Raw genomic sequence first — 14,009 nt, 5'->3', positions numbered from 1 at the left:
GCTTCAGGTTAGTGCTTCCGCTTATATTTTATCATCTTCTTTAATTTAGCAAAGGCTTTATAGATTTATGATTTAGGGTTTTCTATATTAAAGCACTTTTAGGAATATGTTTGGATCTGTGATTTATATATTTCTTAAGTGTTTTATAAATCCTAACATATTCTTCACAGAAAAATGCGGAATAATATTTTAAGGTACCGAGCATTATAAGATGTGGCATACAAATGTTCATTTCAATATTTAGTTTCATACATTTTAATTTAATAAATGATATGATAAACTTTTAGTCAATTATAAAATGTTATATCAATATGATATTGAGTAGTTTAAGGTACTTAATAGTTAGGGGTGTTCATCAAACTACTCAAATTACCCGCAGCGCACCGTACCATAAAAAAAATACGATTTGAAATTTTTTACGGTGCGGTTGCAGTTTGAATTTTTCCTAAATTGGGTACGGTACGGTTTGCGATTTTGAATTATTAATAAGCGTTCAAACCGCACCGCACTGTACATTATAAAAATATCAATTTTTATATTTATTTAGGTCCAAAATGTCCAACCCAAAGCCCACTAATTATTATATTATTGAAACTTAAATTTTTTTTTCATATTTATTTTCAAGCCTTATGGTATTTTTAACAAGTGTTACTCAAACTTTGTTTGTATTTGTGATAGTTTAATTATTGGTGATAATCCAAACCGCATAACCGCACCGCACCGCACCATTTTTTGTGGTGCAGTTTCTGCGATTTTTTAGTTTCACAAGTGTTACTCAAACTTTGTTTGTATTTGTGATAGTTTAATTATTGGTGATAATCCAAACCGCATAACCGCACCGCACCGCACCATTTTTTGTGGTGCAGTTTCTGCGATTTTTTAGTTTCACAATGCGGGTGCAGTTTGGAAAATTGAAAACAGTACATGTGCTAATTAGTTTAAAAAAAATAGTTAAAAACTACACTACCAGCCCAGCGAACAGTACATACTGATTTGTACACATAAAAATGCATAAAATACTGTTATATATAAATTCTAAAGGTATCAAGTAACATAAAAAAATAGTGGTGCACTTGAATATGAGATATGTTGTACACTGTTGCCCTTGATTTTGCCTAATATACGTGGACCAACCAAACAAGGACACGTAGATCAAGCAATGTACAATCCAAAATATTTGCTAAGTTTTTATGCTGTAAGGTGGCTTCCAGGACGTAGCTCCCGGAGAAGGCACATGGAACCCCATGTGCTCCCGGAAGCTCGAAGTAACGTTAAGGCATCTCCGCGACGTGTCAGGTTTCTCCTGAGCAATCAAGTCACATTTAATGCCGCATGGGAGGAAGCGTGTTGGGACTGCTACACGCAATAAAGTCTGACGGCACAACCTCCAACCAGCAGCTACAAAGTAATGATCATTTAAGTCTAGCGACGGCTACACTGTGAAGAGTCACATCAATCAAAAGACAATAAGGACATTCCACATAAAAGCCCTACAGCACCTAGGGATTTGACCATGCATTACTCATGGTATATTCATTGGGAATACTCAACTTTATGGATACTTACAGATACATTTGTAAGGATAATTCTGGGGATCACCCCACCAAAAACACTATAAATACCCCCTCAAAGCTCATTAAATGGGATCGAGAATATCACTACAAGAAATCCCATCATTAGCGGCGGGGGTATTAGCGGCGGAGCTCCTCCGCCGCTAATAATGGGGGTATTAGCGGCGGAGGCCCTCCCCCGCCGCTATTAGTGGGCTGAGTTTATTTTTTTTAAAAAATATTAATAGCGGCGGGCTGTCCGCCGCTAATGCCCGCCGCTATTACTATTAGCGGCGGGGTCCGCCGCTAATACCCCGCCGCTAATAGGTGGGCGGGAAAAATCCCGCCCATATTGATTCAAACTATTAGCGGCGGGTATTAGCGGCGGACCCCGCCGCTAATAGTATTTTATTTTAAAAATAAAAAATAAAAAAATTAATGAAATGTTATTAGTGGCGGGGTCCGCCGCTATTGCCCCGCCGCTAATAACACTATATAAACCCCATCAGACCCCTCTTCCCCATTTTTGCATTTTCTCTCAAAAAATTCCCAAACCGCCTCCTCCTTTCCCCTTCTCCATTTCTGAAATTTCCACCGCCTCCATCTCCGACGCACCACCACCCCGACGCACCACCACCCCGACGCACCACCACCCCGACGTACCACCACCCCGACGCACCACCGGTTATTTAAGGTAAGTATTGTATTTTTTTTTATTATTTTAGATTTGTTATTATATAGTTTTAGGTTTTAGATTTGTTTATATAATGTATAGAAAAATCTGTGTATATAGAAAAATGTAGGTTTTTATAATCTGTGTAAGTTTTTATATTGAAAATTCTGTGTATATAGAAAAATGTAGGTTTTTATAATCTGTGTAGGTTTTTATAAATGTAGGTTTTTATATAGAAAAATCTGTGTATATATATATTTTTGTATATAAAATTAGTTATATTTACATATAAATATATGTTTATCTGTGTTTGTGTATATATAATTGGATATATATATAAGTTTTGATTTTTTTTATGTATTATACTTTATAAAAACTGTACATATATTGTAGTGTAGTATATATATTATATATTTTGTAAAGTATATTATATATATAATCTGGGTATATTATATATATATTTGTATATAACAGTTTATATATATATGTATATCGTAGTGTAGTATATATATTGTATTGTATTATTATGTAAAGTATAAAAACTATACATTATATATATATATTATATATTTTGTATATATTATTTTTGTAATATAATATATAGTGTATATATTTGTGTATATACACTATTATAATATTTTTATTATTGTATATTGTATATTTTGTATATTGTAATATAATAGTGTATATATTTGTGTATTGTATATTTTGTATATATTATTTTTTTTATTTATATATTTGTGTATATAAAATATATAGTATTGTGTTTTTTTTTAAGAAAATATAGATTATATGTTAATGTATATATAATTTATATATTGTAACAATATTGTATATTGTATTGTTGTTATTTGTAGGTTTTTTAATTAATTTTAGTAATTAGTAATTTGTATTTGTTTGTTTTTGTTTATTTTATGTTAGATTTTATTGATATTAAATTAATTTGTTGTTAAGTTTGCTAAAATTTGAGAAGTAAATTTAGCAAATTTAGAATATTGAAAAAAAATTAAAAAATTAGAAAAAAAAAATATTAGTTTGTAGCTTAATATATACATAAAAAGATTTTTTTAAATAATAATAATTAGTTTTTTAGTAACTTAATAAATAATATAAATATTAAAAGTTAAAAAGATTAATTAGAAGATTTGATTTATTTTTTTAATTTTTATTAAAATTTAAATTAAATGGATTAACTTTTATTTGAATTTTAAAAAATAATTTTTTTTTGTATTTTTATGGTGGTAAAAATTAATTATTTTATATTTATTTTAATTTAGAAAATAAATTTTTTTTTATATAAATGATAAATAATTCAAAAATTTAAAAATTAAAAATTTAAAATTTAGTAATTTAATGAATTTTTATAGTGTAATATGTAAAATGAATTTTTTTATAATATAATTAGTTTAACTTTTGATAACTAATTTTAAGTTTCAAAAAATAATAATTCATTTAAAATTTAATTATTTGATATTTATTTAAATTTTGAAAATAAATTTATTTTTTTATAAATAATAAAAATAACACAAAAAATTAAAAATTAATAATAAAGAACAATAATAATTCATATTTATAAATAAATTAAAAATATATCATAACTTTTGTACTCATAAAATTTCATAAGACTTTACAAAAATTTAAAAATTAATAATAAATAACAATAATAATTCATATTTATAATTATATTTAAAAATATATCATAAAATTTATATTCATAAAATTTCATAATACTTTACAAAATTCATATTTATAATTATATTTAAAAATATATATCATAACTTTTGTACTCATAAAATTTCATAAGACTTTACAAAAAATTAAAAATTAATAATAAAGTACAATAATAATTCATATTTATAATTATATTTAAAAATATATCATAACTTTTGTACTTATAAAATTTCATAAAACTTTACAAAAATTTAAAAATTAACAATAAAGAACAATAATAATTATATTTAAAAATATATCATAAAATTCGTACTCATAAAATTTCATAAGACTTTACAAAAATTTAAATATTTAATACTTCATTTGTCGTCTAAATTGTAGATGGCGACAATCGATAAGTCTTGGACCAAAATCAGAAATCGTGGTTGCCATGAATTTTGGAATGGTCTACAAGCCTTTTTAGCAATGGCATCAGAACATAAGGATTGTGATGGACGAATACGATGTCCTTGTGTGAGATGTATAAATAGTAGGTTTGAAAAAATAGATAGGGTTAGAGCACACGTATTTGATCGAGGTTTTATGCAAGGATATGACAAGTGGATTTATCACGGGGAGCCTGAGGATGCCGTCGTTGATGTAGCAGTTGCCGATGTTGAATCAGAGGATGAAATGATTCCTATTTTGGAAGATTTCTTTCCCTCGACAACTGAGGCACAAGGAGAAGATGAACAACCAACCACAAACCCACAATTTGATGACTTATTTGAGGAAATTGAAGCTGAATTGTATCCCGGTTGTGATTGGATTTCATCTCTTAACTTTTTAGCAAAGCTATTGCATTTAAAAGTTAGGGGAAAAATTCCTAATAACATCTTTGAAGAATTATTGAAGCTTTTAAAGTTTGCGTTTCCGAAGGAAAATAATATTCCATCAACTTACTACGAGGCAAAAAAGAGATTGAAGAAATTAGGCTTGGGTTATGATAATATCGATGTCTGTTTGTATAATTGTTGCTTATTTTATAAGGAGAATGCATCCAAGGAGGCTTGTCCAGTTTGCGGAACTAGTCGTTGGGTTACTTCCGAGAACGGGAAAGGAAAAAAAGTTCCTTGCAAAGTCATGCGATACTTTCCGTTGACACCTCGACTTAAAAGATTATATAGTTCGAGGATTACAGCGAAAAGCATGATATGGCATCATACTGGAAAATCAAAAGATGATGGGGTGTTGCGACACCCGGTCGATGGTTTAGCTTGGAAAGACTTTGATGCAAAACATCCCGATTTTGCAAGGGACCCAAGAAATGTTCGACTTGGGTTAGCTGCTGATGGATTTAATCCATTTGGCAACATGAGTCTTGCATACAGCATGTGGCCAGTGGTGTTGGCTAACTATAATCTACCACCTTGGTTATGTATGAAAGATAATTATTTCTTGCTATCTACCCTAATTCCTGGTGCAAAATCTCCAGGTAAAGACATGGATATATTTTTAAGACCTTTGGTGGATGAATTAAAGGAGTTGTGGAATAATGGGGTAGCAACGAGAGATAGTTCGACCAACTCAATGTTCACCATGCGTGCTGCGCTTTTGTGGACAGTGAATGATTTTCCTGCTCGTAGTAGCTTGTCTGGGTGGAGTGGTCAAGGTTATAAAGCTTGCCCTACTTGTAATGAAGACACGACGTCCATTCGAGTGATCGGGAAGACATCATATGTTGGTCATCGAAGGTTCTTGCCAAGTAACCATGCAATGAGAAGGGATACTCGATTTGATGGTAAAGTTGAAAGAAGACCTCCTCCAAGACGATTTACTTGTGAAGAAATATTATCACAAGTTAATGCTCTCGAACCCCAAATTCCCGGACATCATGAAAATTTTGGGGGCGTGAAACGTAGAAGAGTTGCAGAAAATTATAATTGGAGGAAAAAAAGTATTTTCTACGAGTTGGAGTATTGGAGCACGAATATTTTAAAACACAACATTGATGTCATGCATGTTGAGAAAAATGTGTGTGATAGTCTCCTAGGAACCATCTTGGATAATGATAAATCAAAGGACACAACCAATGCGCGCCATGATTTAAAGAAGATGGGTATTAGGGAATCGTTGTGGATTTATGAAGATGTAAATGGGAGGCAAATGAAACCGCATGCTCCTTATGTTTTGACTCGTGAGAAAAGACAACTTTTTTGTCAGTTTGTTAAAGGAATAAAGTTTCCCGATGGCTTCTGTTCAAATTTAAAGAGCAAAGTTTCTCCAGATGAGTCTAACATTATTGGGTTAAAATCCCACGATTGTCATGTCATTATGCAGCGAGTATTAGCGGTTGGTGTCCGTAAATTTCTACCTCGTGACACTGCAACAACTATTACTCAGCTGTGTAATTTTTTTCGACAGTTATGCTCTAGAACTCTAAATGTAAAAGATATGGAGGATGCTCAAAATAATTTAATTCTGTTATTGTGCAAGATGGAATTGATTTTTCCTCCAGCTTTTTTTGACATAATGATACACTTGGTATTGCATTTGCCTGAAGAAGCGATATTGGGTGGCCCGGTCTTTATGAGATGGATGTATCCTTTTGAAAGGTACATGAAAAAATTGAAAAATTATGTGGGAAATAAGGCACGTCCTGAAGGGTCAATTGCAGAAGGTTATGTTGCTGATGAGGCAGTAACCTTTTGTTCAATGTACTTTAAAGGGTGTGAAACAAGATTTAATCGGCTTGATCGAAATGAAGATGCGCCTTCTGTTTGTCGCTATCTCTCAGTTTTTAATTCTCAATCTCGTCCTTTAACTAGCGGACTTATCAAGCCTCTTGATCATACCAGTCGTGAAAAAGCTGAGTGGTACATTCTTCAAAATTCTCCTGAAATCCAAGCTTACTTAGAGTAAGTTTGTTACATTTTTATAAATTATTTTATTAAATTTTTAGTTTTTATTTTCTATCTCCTTCTATCGTATCTTGACATTATCATACTTCACAGTGAACATTTGGACAAGATCAAGCATGAAAATCCTAATGGTAATCACGATGCCTTGCATAGGCAAACTTTCCGTCCGTGGTTTCACAAGAAGGTATAACGACAAAATTGTTAAGTTTTAATTCAATCATTTATATTCCTCTCATATTAATACATTTTATGTATTTAGATATATGAGCTGCACAAGCTTGGAACTTTACAAAATGGTGATGAGTTACTCGCTCTCGCTTCCGGGTCCGATTACTTAGCAACATTTTACGAAGGTTGTGTAGTGAATGGTGTTCGGTTTATTGCATCAAAGCGAGACCAAAAGCGGAAGACACAAAATAGTGGTGTTACTGTTGCTGGAACTGAAGGGTTTAATTATTACGGCACACTTGAAGATGTAATCACTATATCTTATACTGGTGCATTTACAGTGTCATTGTTTGAATGTAAATGGTATAACACTAATCCATTAAGAAAGAAGACAATCACTGAAAATAATATAACTAGTATAAATACTCGTGGACATTGGTATCAAGATGAACCGTACATCCTTGCCAACCAGGCAAAGCAAGTTTTCTATCTTGAAGATCCACTCAGAGGTCGCGATTGGAAGGTTGTTGAAGATATTAGCCATCGACAAATTTGGGACATTACTGACAACGAAGATGAGACTGATGTAGATGTTGTTAGTGATTCTAACTCTGCCAATTTTGTGTTGACAGTTGATCTTGGAGAGTTGATTATGCAATCGAATGAACCTCCAGTAATTGTTGAATCGTCCGATCAGTTAGTGGATTCTGAGATAGAGAATAATGAACTGGATGAGAATTATGTTGCTGAAGAAGTAGATGATTTACTAGTTGAACATGTAGAGGATGAAAATGTAAACTTAGTGAATGATGGAAATGATAGTGATTCTTCAGTGTAACTTTTATTTTGTAAACATTTGTTACTAAAATTTTTTACAATTAAAGGAATATTTAATTTCTTTCGTATTAACATTTTAAATACTTATATTTCAATTATGTGTTTCACATTTGTGAATTATTACGTTTTTTTCCGTCTTCAAAGTAAAGTAAAATGTCAGCTACGTTAGCGACATACCACGGTGGGGATGGTGATGGCAGGGATCCCCCTGATCCTTCTAGGGTACCGTCGTCTTGCGAAGCAGGTTTTCATATTTTTTCAAATCTACAATTGTTCTGAATATATAAATAGTGAATGTATGATTTACTAATAAAATAATTTTTCCCTCGAATATATATAGTTCCACCTCCGGTCAGAAAGGGTCGTGGGGTTGCCGCAAACGCTAATCTCGAAAAAAAAAGGAGAGAAGCTGGTAAGCCCTTACCGGTGGAGGTAGATCTTGAAACCGGCAAAGTAGTTGGCACTGAAGCCAGCAATTATGTTCGATTTCTTGGCCAACAAGTGAGCATGTTGTGCCCGGGTGGTCATCTAAATTTTTCCGATGTACCCCAACAATACAAGGATCAAGTGCTTAATCGAATCAGAGTGAGTGATTTTTAATTATTAAAGGTTGTAATAATTTTATGTCCTCATTTACAAATTAACATAATTTTAAATTATTTTATTACATAGTACTACTTTGATATCGATGGGAATCCCCACCGAGACCTACTTATGGGGACTTTATATTCGGTGATGGCGGAGCGGTATAGTGAGCGAAAGACGCTCAGACACAAGCATTTCAAACAACATTACAAAAAACCAGAAGATTGGGACACAGTTCTCAAATTCCCCCCTGACTACTTGAATACTGAGACTTGGAAACCGGTTTGCGAATTGTTCGTTAGCGAGGCATTTTTGAATCGTTCAACTAAAAATAAATCGAATCGGCAACTAATGAAATATCCAACAACGCAAGGCACAAAATCGTTGGCGTCCATACGCCACGGAATGGTATGTATTAATTCTTTAATTGTTAAATGTTTCATAAAAAAAATTCTTTAATAGTTAATAATATTTTTTTCTTATAATAAACTAATTTAATTGTTTATATTTGTATAGGGGGGTACTCCTGGAGAGCATGTAGTTGACGCATGGAAGGAGATCCATGTGAAAAAACCGTCTGGAACTTTCGTTAATGAATTAGCTGCAAAAGATTATGTAAGTGATTAAAATGATTTATTATTAAAATTTATATTTTATATTAATTACATATTCTAATAATTTTGATTTAAATAGGAGGAACTGATCAAGGAGCTTGATAGGAAGCGACTTGAACGACAATCCCAGAGCGATACTGGGACTGAATCTGAATCTGATACTGGTTATCAGTTTGACGTAATGGAAACAGTTCCAGGCAAAAGATCTGACTATCAAAGAGGCGTGGGTAAAAGGCTCAAGGGCAAAGGAAAGAAACCAATCCCTCAAACTCAATCAACGGTGCCTCCCCAACCAACTACTGAGATGATGAGCACCATGGCAGATATATTCTCAGCTATGCGTGCCACTTGGGGGGGTAATTTAACGCCTGAACAACGTGCCCTAATATTTAACCCACGCTTTGACAATTTCGTTCAAACGTATAGTCAATCGCAGTCGCCTGGTGGTTCGTCTTCTCAGAGTCATGCCGCTCCTCCGGAACAGCAACAACAACCTCCTACGCAACCACAATTTCAGCCTTCCTCGCAACAACAATTCCAAAATTTGTCACAGCAGCAATTTGAAAATTTTTTGCAGCAGCAACCCCAATCTTTTCCTCAGCAATTTCCTCAGCAGCAACAACAGTCTGCTCCGCCAATGGGAAATCAGTTCTTATACCGAACACCGTCAGAGTCTCCTCCGCTCGGCTCAAACTTTGCTGATTTTGGATTATTTGGGAGTTCATCGCAGGAGAACCAATTTTTTTCAACTCCCATTTTCAACCAAGCTGAGCTCGGTAATTTGACGCTGGGTTTATCATCAGACCAAGCGTATGTGCCTTCTCCGCCACGGGCTTCGGGGACTCGTACCGAAAATAATCCAGATCAAGACTTCATAATTAGAGACTTGAATGAAGATGTTAATGAATAATTTATTTATGTTTTGTAATAATTTAGTTTAATTTTGAGACAATATTTTATTAGGATTAATATGTTAAAGTTAATTACTTTGGAGACAATTTTAAATTATTAATAAATTTTATTAAATTGTTTTAATTATATTAATTTGATTTATTTATTAAATATTTAATTAAATTGTTTTAATTATATTAATTAGATTTATTTATTAAATATTTAATTATTTATTTATATATAATATAAATAAATTTTTAAAAATAATTAATATTTTTTTTTTATTATTGGGTGTTGTAGCGGCGGAGCAATAGCGGCGGGACCCCGCCGCTATTGCCCTGTGTCAGTCTCGAAACACGAAACTGACACAGAGCAATAGCGGCGGGGTCCCGCCGCTATTGCTCCGCCGCTATTAATAGTATTAGCGGCGGAACCACTTTTGGGCCGCTAATACTATTAATAGCGGCCAAGCAATAGCGGCGGACCAATAGCGGCCGAGGTCCGCCGCTATTGCCCTTTAGCGGCCAAAAACTGGAGCAATAGCGGCCGAGGGGCCCGCCGCTATTGCTCCTGAATGTTGTAGTGTATTGGGCTGCATAAGAGCAAGTAGAGTAAATAGTCACCAAGAACATTCTCTGGATTTATAAGAGTGAAACACTCCCCAAATACATTCTCTGTATTAAATACATCCATAAATAACAAAGACTCGTGGACTAAGGCTCATTAACGCCCCAACCACGTAAAAATCCTTCTCTAATTTTCTTTCAGCTCTCTAAATTTATAATATTTTATTAGTTGTCGAAAACCTCGGTCAACATACACCTTAAAATTATGACTAGCAATGCCAAAAAAATATATATAAATTGCATTCCCGAAAAACAAAAAGAAAGAAAGCTAAGCTACAATTAGTATGAATGGTTTTGTAATGAACTAGTGAACTTATTTATATAAATATTATGCTTTATTTTTATTTTTAAAAAAGAATGTATATCTTTTAATAGTTGTATGATATTATAGTTATTTCTAACGAAGTTTCATACAATAATAATAATAATAATAATAATAATAATAATAATAATAATAATAATAATAATAATAAAATAAAATAAAATAAAACTAGGATTAATTTATTTTCATTTTGCTTACTAAACATCATATGCTAATTACTTTATATATGATGTTGCTAATATTAATATTAATATTATGGTTTTGCTTAATTGTGAAGCATACGCATGTATACTTATAAAAAAATTGTGTTTCAATTATATAATAATTATTAATTTAGAGAAGAGAACAATTAATAATGAGAAATTACTTTAATTATTCATTAAAAATACACGGATGGCACTAGTAATTAATGGTAATACTTATAAAACAATTTTATGGGCACCTAATAATAATAAAGTAATAAAAATAAATAACAATGAATATATATATATTATAAGACACCTGCAGTAGTGTGTGAATCTGTGATGGTATATATTATCTATGGTTCATCATGTATAAATTAATATCCATTCACGAGTCACGACACACACGTAGGCTTCTTATATTAATTGCGACCAAGAAGAGAGTGGCCAATGCCAGGGCTGTGTCCGGGAGCTGTAGGACGAAAATCATCTGTGTTACCAGAAACGACATGTCGTTGTTGTTCACTTTGTTTATTGTTATTGTCGTTTGCGTTAATAGTAGTAGTCTTACTATTAGTTCCGGGTCCTGGGCTCTTGCCTGGGTTGGCTGGTCGAAAGGCATCCACTGATGAGGAGAAGTGATTACCGTTATCATTCTTGTCGTTTGAGTTTGTGGGGATCATTACTTGCCCAACTTTCTCTGTCGTTTTTGTTCCTCCTTCCATGATGATGGGTCTTCCGGCCTGTACGGACACAATTCCAATATGAAAGCCAAAAATAATAAGTGCAACAATCTTACATAATATCACACTTTCCATCGCTCTTGAATAATATTATTGTTAGTAAATGAATAAATTTAAACTTATAAATCAATAATAAATAATAATAATAAGATGATGAGACTCAGAAGAAGAATTTGATGATGTTGATACTGGTTGGTATTCAGCTCCATCGGTATTTATAATCTAACCACAACATGTATTAAACTAAAAATTATTATCATGACAGGACTTATTTCATGCTTTTTCAATTTGGACGGTTAATAAACCTCTGTAGGGCCCGATTTAATATTGCTCTCTCTCTCTCTCTCTCTCTCTCTATATATATATATATATATATCTATATCTATATCTATATATATTAATATTAGTACATCTCTTAATGGGAAGGGAAAGAAATATTTGTTCATGATTTGCTTGTCCCAGCTATATAGCTATAATGAGATTTTTTTTAGTGCACATATATAAAAATTTAAGTGTGTGGAGTGAAGAACTACTAATCACTAAATTAATAGTACAAGCTTAGCTAGAAATGGCAAACCTGAGTGTATAATATTTAACTTATATTGGCTTTTGATGGTGCTCAAGTCAAGTAGTGTGCTTATTTCTTAATTGTTTGTTTTTTTTTTTAAATGTTGCCAATGGCAGGCTAGTTAATTAACTAATCTGCTTTGGCAAATGGTTTTTGAATCAACTAATAAGCAAGTATTGATATTGAGCATCAGTATACTTAGTACTTTTTATAAGTGATTAGTTAGCCATATTTTTTTAAAAGTTATTATTTTAAGTTATATAAGACATAATATTTAATTAGAGTATGATACCAAAAATAAAGTGGTAGACAGAAATAATATTTTTCTCATTTTTCCTAACAAGCTAATAAAAGAAAAAGTGGGCTATTAGGCCTACCACCATGCCAAAATAGAGGGATTCTCTGTACTAGCTACTACTCCACTAGCTATACTTGGAGACATGTGTATTATATTATATATAATTATTATTATTAGGTAGTCAATGGGTGGCTAGCTAGCTAGTAGAAGCTCATATATTTCCCTATTAACTCAAATGATTTTCATTCCCTATTAACTCAAATGATTTTCATCTGTATAGTACGTCTCATTGCTCTTGTCATTTTATTTTCATAATTTTAACAAGTACTGTTGTTTATACGCGCAATTTTCTAATGATTTTCATATGTTAAAGGTATATGATACAGCTCATAATGCCAAAGATATAGTTCACCACATATATACCGAAAATAATGTTGTTGTATTTAATCTGAAGGTGGGATTATAATTAAGTTATAACATTATTATAAATATATGTACATATATATATATATTGAGAAAACTCATTTGTGTCATTGTTTTTGAGCAATTTTAACAATTAAAACTCACTAAATAATATTATAATTTGTATGGATGAACAAGTACTGTGTGTTAAGGTGGGCTATTAAAATTAGTTGTGTTTTGGTTCACTCGACTCTCTAATAATAATTTGTGTAGACATAATTACTGTGTAAAAGTTCAGTTCAGATATATTACTATTACAAGGATGTATAGGTTAATCTTATTTATCATAATGCACATATTTTTTTTTAAAAAAAAAGGACATTAATTTTGTCATTAAAAAATAATTATGTATTCGTGTTATTATATATATATAATTGAGAATGATTAACACCTATATTTTTTATTAATTAGTAGCCACTATAAAAAGGTTGGAGTATCACGGCTGAAATTTAGTATGAATTGAATTTGTGTATATATAATTGCAACCCTTTGACCTGAGTTATTAATTCTTAGTGCAATTTTTTTTAGTCAATTCTTAGTGGAATTTTAGTAACAGAATATTTATATATATAGGTTTGACCCATTCCAAGACACCGGACTTTTTCAGGATCTTTCTGTTTTATAGGAAAATTAATAAATCATAATACGAAATTTTCATTCTAGAAGAACGATATATAGAACTAATAAAGAATCAATAGCCGACGGTGGCTACCTTTGAACTTTTTTTTATTTGATTTAAATTAATAAGCGAAATTCCTAACTAGCTAGGTCATTATATAAAAACTATTTTCATAATTAATTGAAATATACACTGAAGATTTTTTTAATTTTTTTCCTCGGATTTAATTTGTTGAAGTATATTAAGACTATCTTTGTTAATGGGAGATTTAAAATTTATGCTAAATTTAGTAAAAAAAAT

At 31.7% G+C, this 14,009-nt stretch overlaps 4 protein-coding genes across 4 annotated transcripts; 3 read left to right on the top strand and 1 right to left on the bottom strand.

Moving 5' to 3' along the window:
* Positions 1-4,359: 4,359 nt before the first annotated feature.
* On the top strand, positions 4,360-7,800 carry LOC133037142 (uncharacterized). The gene is made up of 4 exons (XM_061113979.1): positions 4,360-6,280; positions 6,392-6,791; positions 6,888-6,978; positions 7,054-7,800. The coding sequence occupies exons 1-4, from the start codon at positions 4,360-4,362 to the stop codon at positions 7,798-7,800; spliced, it is 3,159 nt and encodes a 1,052-aa protein (XP_060969962.1).
* A 125-nt stretch (positions 7,801-7,925) lies between these two features.
* On the top strand, positions 7,926-8,399 carry LOC115703735 (uncharacterized). The gene is made up of 2 exons (XM_061113978.1): positions 7,926-8,043; positions 8,140-8,399. The coding sequence occupies exons 1-2, from the start codon at positions 7,953-7,955 to the stop codon at positions 8,397-8,399; spliced, it is 351 nt and encodes a 116-aa protein (XP_060969961.1). The 5' UTR covers positions 7,926-7,952.
* On the top strand, positions 8,380-9,562 carry LOC133037140 (uncharacterized). Its single transcript, XM_061113977.1, has 4 exons — positions 8,380-8,792; positions 8,901-8,999; positions 9,078-9,354; positions 9,459-9,562. Exons 1-4 carry the CDS (start codon positions 8,514-8,516, stop codon positions 9,560-9,562), a joined length of 759 nt encoding a protein of 252 aa, XP_060969960.1. The 5' UTR covers positions 8,380-8,513.
* A 1,718-nt stretch (positions 9,563-11,280) lies between these two features.
* On the bottom strand, positions 11,281-12,096 carry LOC133036563 (precursor of CEP9-like). The gene has a single exon (XM_061113080.1). The coding sequence runs from the start codon at positions 11,835-11,837 to the stop codon at positions 11,442-11,444; it is 396 nt and encodes a 131-aa protein (XP_060969063.1). The 5' UTR covers positions 11,838-12,096; the 3' UTR covers positions 11,281-11,441.
* Positions 12,097-14,009: the final 1,913 nt, after the last annotated feature.

This window comes from Cannabis sativa, chromosome 4 (genome assembly GCF_029168945.1).
Source record: "Cannabis sativa cultivar Pink pepper isolate KNU-18-1 chromosome 4, ASM2916894v1, whole genome shotgun sequence".
Taxonomy (NCBI): domain Eukaryota; kingdom Viridiplantae; phylum Streptophyta; class Magnoliopsida; order Rosales; family Cannabaceae; genus Cannabis; species Cannabis sativa.
This window is presented reverse-complemented; position numbering and strand designations above follow the sequence as displayed.

What these genes read in the sequence shown, in the direction of transcription:
- LOC133037142 (XM_061113979.1), top strand. Translation starts at nt 4,360, where the DNA reads ATGGCATCAGAACATAAGGATTGTGATGGACGAATACGATGTCCTTGT. An exon ending in AACAACTATTACTCAGCTGT is followed by an intron (nt 6,281 to 6,391) that starts GTAATTTTTTTC and finishes TTTTTCCTCCAG; the next exon opens with CTTTTTTTGACATAATGATA. An exon ending in GTCCGTGGTTTCACAAGAAG is followed by an intron (nt 6,979 to 7,053) that starts GTATAACGACAA and finishes TTATGTATTTAG; the next exon opens with ATATATGAGCTGCACAAGCT.
- LOC115703735 (XM_061113978.1), top strand. Translation starts at nt 7,953, where the DNA reads ATGTCAGCTACGTTAGCGACATACCACGGTGGGGATGGTGATGGCAGG. An exon ending in ACCGTCGTCTTGCGAAGCAG is followed by an intron (nt 8,044 to 8,139) that starts GTTTTCATATTT and finishes GAATATATATAG; the next exon opens with TTCCACCTCCGGTCAGAAAG.
- LOC133037140 (XM_061113977.1), top strand. Translation starts at nt 8,514, where the DNA reads ATGGGGACTTTATATTCGGTGATGGCGGAGCGGTATAGTGAGCGAAAG. An exon ending in CGTCCATACGCCACGGAATG is followed by an intron (nt 8,793 to 8,900) that starts GTATGTATTAAT and finishes ATATTTGTATAG; the next exon opens with GGGGGTACTCCTGGAGAGCA. An exon ending in TATGCGTGCCACTTGGGGGG is followed by an intron (nt 9,355 to 9,458) that starts GTAATTTAACGC and finishes TCGTCTTCTCAG; the next exon opens with AGTCATGCCGCTCCTCCGGA.
- LOC133036563 (XM_061113080.1), bottom strand. Translation starts at nt 11,837, where the DNA reads ATGGAAAGTGTGATATTATGTAAGATTGTTGCACTTATTATTTTTGGC.